General features: G+C 53.6%; 1 protein-coding gene across 1 annotated transcript in view; it reads right to left on the bottom strand.

Moving 5' to 3' along the window:
- Positions 1-917: 917 nt before the first annotated feature.
- The window catches only part of MPO (myeloperoxidase), a 10,060-nt gene continuing 1,297 nt past the window's right edge, over positions 918-9,680 (bottom strand). Inside the window, exons 5-13 of the mRNA XM_077745548.1 lie at positions 9,486-9,615; positions 9,200-9,406; positions 8,072-8,390; positions 5,807-5,967; positions 4,084-4,339; positions 3,470-3,640; positions 2,614-2,851; positions 1,686-1,900; positions 918-992 (exon numbers count right to left, since the gene is read on the bottom strand). Coding sequence (XP_077601674.1) covers positions 1,693-1,900; positions 2,614-2,851; positions 3,470-3,640; positions 4,084-4,339; positions 5,807-5,967; positions 8,072-8,390; positions 9,200-9,406; positions 9,486-9,615 — 1,690 coding nt within the window. The 3' untranslated portion in view covers positions 918-992; positions 1,686-1,692. The remainder of the gene's footprint in view (positions 993-1,685; positions 1,901-2,613; positions 2,852-3,469; positions 3,641-4,083; positions 4,340-5,806; positions 5,968-8,071; positions 8,391-9,199; positions 9,407-9,485; positions 9,616-9,680) is intronic.

Genomic DNA, 9,680 nt, shown 5'->3' with positions numbered 1-9,680 from the left:
CAGCCCAGCCAGCACTTCCCGATCTCCCATCTGGTGGAGTGAATGGAGCCACCGTGTGGGAAGAGCCCAGGACCCCAAAGACCTGGGCTGCAGTCCTGGCTCTGAAAACTCCTTCTTCAAGCCCTTTGATGAATCTCTTTCTTCTCTGAGCATCCCTCTCATCGTTAGTGACATGGAGAGGAGTATTTATCCTGCTATGGGAGGTCTTAATGTGGCCTGGGTCTCCTATGAGTACGTAAGCCTCAGCATCCTACACACCTTTAGGCTCCCAGCTGCCAGAGAAAGGGAGCAAGGGGGCCAGGGGAGAATCCACCAGTCTCAGATATAGGGCTTAAGCTCCAGGAAAGATTAGTTGGGAAATACCCTCCTTTCCTTCCCTCAGCTCTGGCCCTGTCCTCCTGGGCCCAGCCCCATCTGATGTCCCTACTCTTGGAAACTGGTTACATGAAGCTGGGACTGAGAAAGAGTATACTGTCATGAGCACCTCTGAACCACTGTGCCAGGCTGCAGGGATGCAGGATCCAGAGGTACCCCGTCATCTGGGAAGGACCTACTTTACCTTCCCATCACACCTCTGTTCTTTCTCTCCTGTGGGACAGTGTTTTGTTCCTGACACACAGTGAGCACGTAACAAATACTTGCCAGAGCAATACATGAACATATAAGAGCCTGGTGACCATGGTTTCTGTTCTTCAGGGTGGTGTGGGTGGAAGGTGAGGCGGGATGGTTTGACCTGGCCCAGAGGCTTCTAAGAATTGACTGCCTTCCATGTGTGGGTCAAAGGACAGCTCCTGGATACCCTCACCCCCAGTCCAGAGCCACACTGGTTCACACTGAGAACCTAGAGCAAGCCTCATGCTGAGGCCCTGGCCCCACAGCAGACATGGACAGAGTAAAGATCCCCACCAGTGGTGCTTTATTATCATAGACGTCAGATACAAACAAATGGCACAAAAAGACTAATGCGCCCCAGTTCTTCTCCAGGTGGGCTCCTGTGAATAAGCAAGAGAACAGTGTCAGGAAGCAAATAGGGAGACACACCGACTGAGTTCTGCTCACATGGGCACACACCTCAACCACCACACACCCTAACTGCTAATGGCCATTCCTTCAAGGGGCATTGGTTCATTGTCAGGTGCAAGCTACCTGAGGAAAGAAATAGTGTCCAACTTTTCCCATATGTTTCCCAGGCCTACCCAATGCCTATCAGTAAGTGCTTGATAAACAACTAGAGGATGTAAATGGGGCCACTGAGGAGCCAGGGCAACTTTTATTGGCAAAGAAGAAAACTCAGGTTTAGGGAGGTCGAGTAATTTGTTCAAGGTCACACAGCTGGAGGGCTGCAAAGTCAAGATTTTCATGCAAGCAATCTGGCTCCTGAACCTGTATCCACTCTAGTGTCTTCTCTATACTTAATACATAAACAGCAAGCACACACTCATGTAAGTGACGCATATACACAGCACACGAAACATTACCTGCATTCACAGGAAACACACACATATGAAATGCAATTTATATACATGGCACATGCATGCATACACACACACAAATGAATGAATGTCTAGTCATTCATGTTCTTGCCCAGAACAGGGACAGGCTCACCTAGGGAAGGGAAATCCCTGCGGTCCCAGTGGGCCAGCCCAGGCACACCCAAGCTTCACCTCACCGCCACACCCCCTTACTCAGCCTCTAGTCCCTCTGCCTCCAGGGAGTCAGGTCCAACGCAGGGTGTGTAGTGCAGCTGACAAAGTCCCGAGGGAATGTGTTGGACATGAAGATGTTGTTCTTGGACACGGTGGTGATGCCTGTGTTGTCACAGATGATGCGGGGCAAGGAGATCTTGGCCAGCGCCTCCTGCTGCTGCCTGGTGAACACGCCACTGTTCTGCCACCAAAACCTGCATGGTGACACCGGGGGCATTGTATGTGAGGCTGTTCTCAGCTTGGAGGGCATCTGCAGGCTTGAGCTCCTCTTTGGATGGAAGAGGGCCCTCAGGCAGCCCCCAGGAGTGGTGCCCTCCTCATAGTACAAAGCACAGCTGCCCAGCTCCCTCCCCTCTGCCTTCACTCCCCCACCCCACGTGGCCTTGGAGGCTCCACCACTGCTACACAGGGAGCTGGGCCCACACTCACACAGCACTGTGCCCTGGCTTGAGGCTGTGTCCATGGGGTGGAAAGAATCTTGGGGTTAATTTGTAATGTGTCCGCCCAGAGAGGGACACCTTTCTCTAATTTTCCCAAGGGCACAAAACGGGCTAGCTAAGAACTGAGTATGACACATATCAGGGCCATGATGAAACAATGCTAGAAGAGGCTTGGGGACTGTTCCGCAGTGAGTGACTGCTGTATGGTTGCACCCTGAAACCGGAGAAGGAGTCAGTAAGACCTGCAGTTTCTCTGTCTCCCTTCACAACCATGGCTCCAGGACCCCTCCTTGCTGTACCCCCAAGTTCAGGGCACATTTAGGGATGACCTCGAGGCCCCAGAACACACACTGGAAAACCACAGATTCCTTCCTGCCCCTCACTTCACAGGAGAAAGTCGGACCCCAAGAGATTTGGGAATAGGCCTGCCACCACACAGTGGTCCTGAGCTGCTCGCTGCGCCTCACCGGTCACCGTCTCGGAGCTTCCTGAACTGGGTCCCAATAAGGCAGGCGAGGAGCGGGCCCACGCGGCCATTGGGCTCCAGGGGCTCGGCCACACCGCCCATCCAGATGTCGATGTTGTCGGGTGTGCCGTACTGCTGCATCAGCTTCTGGGCCAGGCGCATGTTCTTCAGCACCGTGGCCAGCTCACCCACCTCGCGGGGCTGCGGAAGCCCGCAGAAGCGCCGCCAGGCATTGTACCCTGCAGGGGCGGGGAGCCATGGCTATGGGGCGGGGGAGGTTCCGGAAAACTCACGTCCCCAACACACTGTGGGATATGAGGGAGAGGACACAGAGAGGCTTCTCCCAGGTTATAAGACTCCCCCCACTCCCCCGGGAACCCTGAACCGAGAGGCCAAGACTCCTCTTTCCCTTGCCCTCCCGCTGTGAGGAAAATTGGAAACTGCCCAAACTTCCTCCCACAGGGTCCAAGAATAGGAACATCTCATTGGCCCCCTCTGAAGATCTGAGACTTGTGAGGCTTGAAGTGTGTCTAGAAGGTTCAGCCACACTAGCTGTCTCATAATGTAGGCACAGCCAGGCTTTGGGGTTAGGCTTATCTGGGTTCAAATTCAAGCTCTATCCCTGACTTGGCTGGAGAAGAGCCTGGACAGGTTCTGAAGCTCTTCAAGCCTCAGTTTGCTCATCAGTAAAATGGAAGTGATGATAACCTCTTCCCCTCAAAGTTCATGTAAAATGAAGCAAAATGAAATGTGACAGAGACAGTTTTCTAGCCAGTGGGCAAGTTTGGGCAGCTGGGTGGGGCGGGGGGTGGGGACTGGAGAGGTCAGGGCCGGAGAGTGGGGTGGTGGAGCCTCACCTGGGAGGCCGTGGTCCCGGCTGCGCTGCATGTTCAGGGCAGGCAGGTCCAGCCCGATCCTCATAACCTGCTCAAACAGCCGCTCCCGGATCTCATCCACCACGATTTGGTTCTGGCGATTCAGCTTGGCAGGGGTGGCCATGAGGCCCCGGAGGATGGGGTCTATGCCACCTGGGACAAGAGGAGCAAGACTTGGGGAAGGGTCTGGCTCTGTATCCAGAGGTCAGACTGGAGTCAGAGATGAGTCCTAGATGCAGTTGGGGGATTGCAGAAGGCTGGGCACATGCAGTTCCTGGTGCCAAAGTGGCCCCAGTGGGCAGGTCTTCACCAGGGAATCAGGGTCTCAAGGGATAATACCATTTAGACTTGCAAGTTGGGATGCACCCAGGCCCTGGTCTCCTGGGTCACTGAGAAGAAGCCAGATCCCTATGAGCCACCCTACCCTTTATTATTATATCCAGAAGCAGTCAGGTGAACAGAGGCTGGAAAGTCAGATAAGATCACCAAAGATGGAAGGCAGAGTATTTCTCCTGTCCTAGCTCCCTGCAGCCAAGCCCACCCCCACCACATCCTCAGCTGCCAGCCCACTGTCTCCTGGCCTAGGTCCTGCTCACCTTCCAGCACTACCCTCCAGGAAGCAAAAAAGACCTTGCTGAGTGGCACTCGTGGGTTGGGTCCCATGGGCTGGTACCGGTTATTCAGGCGGAACATGAAAGGTTGGATGAGGGTGTGGCCGTAGCGGAAGGCATTGGTGAAGACATTGGAGATTCGAGGGTCCACCGAGTCATTGTAGCCTCTGTAGCTCGGCAGGTACTTCCTCAGGGCCTGTGGTCCCAGTACCAGGGGCAGGTAGTCCCGGTAAGTGATGATCTAAAGAAAAATCACAGTCAGAGTGGCCTCTCCACTCCATCCTCTCCGCAGAGTCTCCACCTGCGCTCCTGACTGGGAGAGCTCCTCCATTGTCTATGGCCAGGGTTGTCTCCCACAACAATGAATCTTGGTTGAACAGAGTGGCTTCTGAGTGGTGGCTTAAAAACAGAGCTCCACCAGGGTGCCTGGGTGGCTCAGTCAGTTAAGCGTCAGACTTCAGCTCAGGTCATGATCTCACGGTTCGTGGGTTCGAGCCCCGTGTCGGGCTCTGTGCTGACAGCCAGCTCAGAGCCTGGAGCCTGCTTCAGATTCTGTGTCTCCCTCTCTCTCTGACCCTCCCCTGCTCACGCTGTCTCTCTCTCGCTCTCAGAAATAAATTAAAAAACATTTAAAAAAAAAACACCAAAAAACAGAGCTCTACCTACTGTATGACCTTGGGCCAGTTATTAACCTCTCTGAGCCCCTGTTACTCAAATGTAAATTAAGGATAATTATGCTGCCCTCTGACTTAAAAGATTAAATAACAAAGGGTTTTGTTAGTCAATACCTCCTTTGTCTTTGAGTTATTAATGTTTTGTTTCTCCTAATTTACAAGCTGCTGAGGGCAAGGGCTGTAGTTCACTTCTCTTGAAATTACTCAGTGCCCAGCAATTACTTGGCTCACAGTAAGGTTTGATATGTGTTTGTGGAGGCAGGGGAGGCAAAAAAGAAAAGGGCCACCCTCGATGATTTCCCCCAGACAAGAGAAGATATGGAACAGTTTCACTCTAGATTCTAGAGTCTGGAATTTTCTGCGAAGCTTAAATGAATCTCACTTAAATTCTCGGTGCAAAGCTAAAACTTACCCTCAGCACCTGCAACTCTCTCCCCCTCCAGAGTCTGAGAGTATTAAAAAGGTGTTTGTGTGTATGCACGTAGGTGTGTGTGTGTGTGTGTGTGTGTGTGTGTGTGTGTGTGTGTTTATGTCTTGGGGAGAGGGTGGGGGTAATGAAGTATCAAAAGTTGTGAGAGAGAACCAGGAACATTTCCCAGGGATAAACAAAGGTGAGGAGATAAACTGGGTGAGCTATGATAGAGCCAAAAGAGGAGGTGAGTGGGTGAAGGAGCCAGGAGACCAGGAGAAGAGGAAAGGAGAGGCATTTATTGACCAGCAGCTATGCACTAGGCACTTCAGACCCACCTCTTTAACTCTCCCCAAACCATCCCAATGGACAGGAAAGAAGAAAGGGAAGCAAGCCTAGGAAAGAGGGGATGGNTATATATATATATATATATATATATATATACATATATATATAATTCATATATTCATATATATATAATTTTAATCTTTACAGTGTCATGGATGTATATGCTGAGGTTCAGTGGGCTTCACTCGCCTAAGGTCACACAGTCAGGATGTGGCAGAGGCACATCTGCATCCCAAACCTGCCTCATCCCTGGCATTCAATGCTCAGGGCTGCCTACCTGGACCATGGCTCCCACGATCTTGCGGGCTTCCTGGTAGAGCCTCTCTCCATCCCAGCGTGGGTTCAGGCACTTGAGTTCTTTGGCCAGCCGGTTGTGCTCCCGTAAAAAGAGTGTGTGCATGGAGGTGAGCTCTGGCATCTCGCTGGAGCGGGGGTCCCCTTGGGGAAGAAAAAGCTACTGTCATTCCTAAGATACCATCAGAAAGGACTTGCTCCACAGAGACTCTCTCCCCAGCCAAGATCTGAAACCCAGACTTCCTGTCCATCCATCTTTCCACACCATGCTCAGTTTACACCTCCTCCAGGAGGTTCCCCCTTGATGCCCTGGTCCATCATGATAAATTCTTCCTCTGTTTAGGGGCACTGCTGCTTGGAGATGCTCATTTCAATAGGCATCAGATCTGACACATGACTTACTACCTTCTAATGCCTGAGACTGGGAACTCCTTGAAGACTAGGACCATGGTTTGTTCCTTTTTGTATCTGACTCTCTAACCAACTCACACATAGACACATGGAGTTTAACACTGCCATCTACAAAGTCAGAGATCCATAAATGTTGCTTGGTTGACTTATTCTCTTGATTCAGGCTAGACCAAAAAGTAGCATGCATGTTAACACTCCTTACTTCCATGCCCATGTCAGACATAGCTAATGATCACAGCACTCTGTCCTGCTAAAATTGGATGCAACCTCAGAATCTTTCTCAACACAAGTCTCTAGAAAGCCACTAACCACCCGATCAGAGTTGTCATCCTTGCCCTTACTACACGCTAATCTGCAGCCTGCTCAAGCTCCAGAGAATGGGGTGGGGAAGGGGATTTTTATAGTCCACGCCTAAGACTGTTCAAAAAGAAAGAAAACTGGCGCACCTGGGTGGCTCTGTCGGTTAAGCATCCGACTTCGGCTCAGGTCATGATCTCACGGTTCGTGGGTTCAAGCCTCATATCAGACTCAGTGCTGACAGCTCAGAGCCTGGAGCCTGCTTCAGATTCTGTGTCTCCCTCTCTCTCTGACCCTCCCCTGCTCATGCTGTCTCTCTCTCTCTCTCTCTCAGAAATAAATAAAACATTAAAAAATTTTATAGAAAGAAAGAAAGAAGGAAGGAAGGAAAGAAAGAAAGCAAGAAAACCAAGTAAGACCCCCTGGTCCCTCTGGTCCTCCCCAACCCTTCTCTGGAAGGGCCAGAGAGTTAGGACCAGGCTCTTTTACCTTTTAGCAGGACACTGGGTTCAGTCTTTATCAGCTCTAGAGGCTGGTGGGAAAGAAACTCTTTGGGAGCAGCTTTACCATCCCATGAGCTGCCAGAGGTCACGATGACCCAGGCCCAGGACATGTGGCTCGACACCAGGATGGAGACAGCCCTAGCTCATTGAGGAGTGTTGCTCTTCCCTCACTAGCCCAGAAGAGTCTACATGGGAGCTGACCTTGATCTCCCTCCCCAGGACCCAGCCAAAGGAGAGACCACATGGAGCCAGCCATCAAGAGAAGAGGTTGGGAGGCCAGAGGGAACTGCCTCAGGACCCTTTTGGATCCACTCACTAGTGGATTTACTTTAAAAAACACTGGAAGTTTCTGGGCATGGGCACCATTACTGCCCCAGCCATATCCCAAGGGCTTCCAGGTATTTAAAGTCTCACCCTCACTAATTACAGGGAATCAAGATGGCAGGAGGTGATATCCTGGAGCAGCACTGTCCCATAGAACTTTCTGAATTGATTAAAATGTTCCACATCTGTGCTGCCCTATATGGGAGCCACTAATGTATGAGGGTATTGAACGCTTGAAACATGGCTAGTGCAGCAGGGGAACTGACTTTTAATTTTAAGTTAACTTAATTTTAATTAACTTAAATGTAAATGCAAATAGCCACATGTGGCTACTGGCTTCCATAGCAGATGCTGCAGTTCTAGAGAGTAAGGGTGATAGGTCCCCTTAGTTTCCTGTCCCTGGGGACTCAACTCTCTGGCAGAGTACAGAGGAAAAGGGAGAGATGTAGAAAGGGATGGACAGATGGAAAAGAGGCTCTTCAGCCATCCCTGGGTCTCCTTAGTTTTGGTTTTTGTTGGTTTTGGTTTTGGGGGCTTGGTTTGTTTGCCTTTCTGCTCCATCCAACTTGTTACCAAGGCAACTGAATTAGTATCGTGAAGCTGGTGAGGACAGAGTCTCTGTCAATGCAAACCCACAGGCTGCTCGCAAACAGCTCCCCTGTGGCCCCAGCAGGGAGCACCCACACCACCCCAAGCTCTTGCTCATGGCTGACCTGCCAGGAAGCAGGGGATGCGCGCAGAGCGGTTGGTGAGGAGGCAAGGGTCGTCATGCAGGGTGTCAAAGGGCAGCAGGGCCCGGCCATTGTCACTGAAGCGGGTGTTGACAGCCAGCAGCCCCAGCTGGTTGGTCAGGTTTCGAAGCCTGGTGGCCACAGGGTCTTCACTGCCATACACCATGCTGGCGTCCACGAAGGAGGTGAGTGCGTTGATCTGGTTGCGGATGGTGATGTTGCTCTCTGTGCAGGCTGGGGAGGAGCGGAAGAAGGGGATGCAGTCACGCTGGTTCCTGATGCGGGGGTCATTTGGTGGGATCTGTGACACATAGACAGGCCCCGCTCACCAAGGGCAGGGACAGAGTGGTTCTCCCCCGTCCATCCCCCACCCCAAGGCTTAATCCCACCTCCAAAGTAGCCAAGACCAGAGGGGGAGACCCAGACACCAACACAGGGGTTCTTCAGGACTTCTGCGCCCCTCAGCTGGCAGGGAGGCCTCTCAAGGCCCACAGATGATCCTCGCCCAAGGTTCCACCCACAGAGTGCTTCTGAGCTAAGGAGTGATGACCAGGACTCTGGAATGGGGACTGTGCACCCGGGAGGAGAGCCAGCCGGTCCTCATCTTAGCTTTCTCTCCCTCCTCTGCCCCAATCTGCCTCTCCCTCCCCTCTCCTCTGGATGCAGTCTCTACACTGGCTGTCCGCCTGCTCTTCCTTTCCCTTTCCTGCCCCACCCCTTGTGCCCCCTTCACCGCCCTTTCCTGTCTTCCACTCTGGCCTCTGTCTACGTCTCCTCTCTCTCTCCTCTGCCATTCTCCTTCCTTTCTCTCCTCTCCCACCCCCCTCAGCCCTTTGGCAACGGACAGCCCAGGCTCTGAGCAATGTGCCCCGACGGGGGAAGGTGCCCCTCTCTGGTCAGAGGGGGACTGAACCCGCGGCACCCACACGGGGAGGTCGGAGGAAGGCGGTCATGTCCTCCGGCCGGGAGGCAGAGGGGAGTGGGTGAGCAGGGCCAGGCTTACTCAGGAGCTGGGGAAGGGACTGGGCACAGAGGGAGGCAGCTGCTTGCAGGAATGATGCCTCCTGTCCCCACCAGGCACACAGCGGCGGGGCAGGAAGAAGGGAGCACCTTGAGCGGGAAGCAGGGCGGCTCCTGCACGCAGCTGGTCGCGCAGTCCACACTAGAGATGAAAGACGCCAGGGCGCCCGGATCTGGGCTCAAGTCGAGGTCGTGGTCGATCAGCTGGCCCCACTGCATGAACAGCAGCGAGCGCTCCTGGTCTGGGGTGAGCTGTTCCGTGGGGAAGCGCACGATGGCGTTGGAGACGGCACGCGCCTGCGGGACACGGAGCGTCAGGGGCCGCCTGGGCGCGCCTCTGGGCCCAGCCTCGCCCCCTCTGTCGGCCGGTGCTCACCAGGGGGACCGGGAAGCCGTTGCGCTTGACCCCGGACGTCCAGCCGAAGGGCAGCGAGACGCCATCCTCATACTCAGCCGGCAGCCAGCGCGCGAAAGCGCGGTTGGAGGCCCCCAGCGTGGGACTGCGTCTGCAGGGATCGGACCGCGGGCGCGGCGGGGCGGGGGGGGACGGGGGGGGGGGGCCCCCCCCCCC

Source organism: Crocuta crocuta, unplaced genomic scaffold, assembly GCF_008692635.1.
Source record: "Crocuta crocuta isolate KB4526 unplaced genomic scaffold, BGI_CrCroc_1.0 scaffold333, whole genome shotgun sequence".
Taxonomy (NCBI): Eukaryota; Metazoa; Chordata; class Mammalia; order Carnivora; family Hyaenidae; genus Crocuta; species Crocuta crocuta.
The sequence above is the reverse complement of the archived record's forward strand: the minus strand, read 5'-3'. Positions and strand labels throughout refer to the sequence as shown.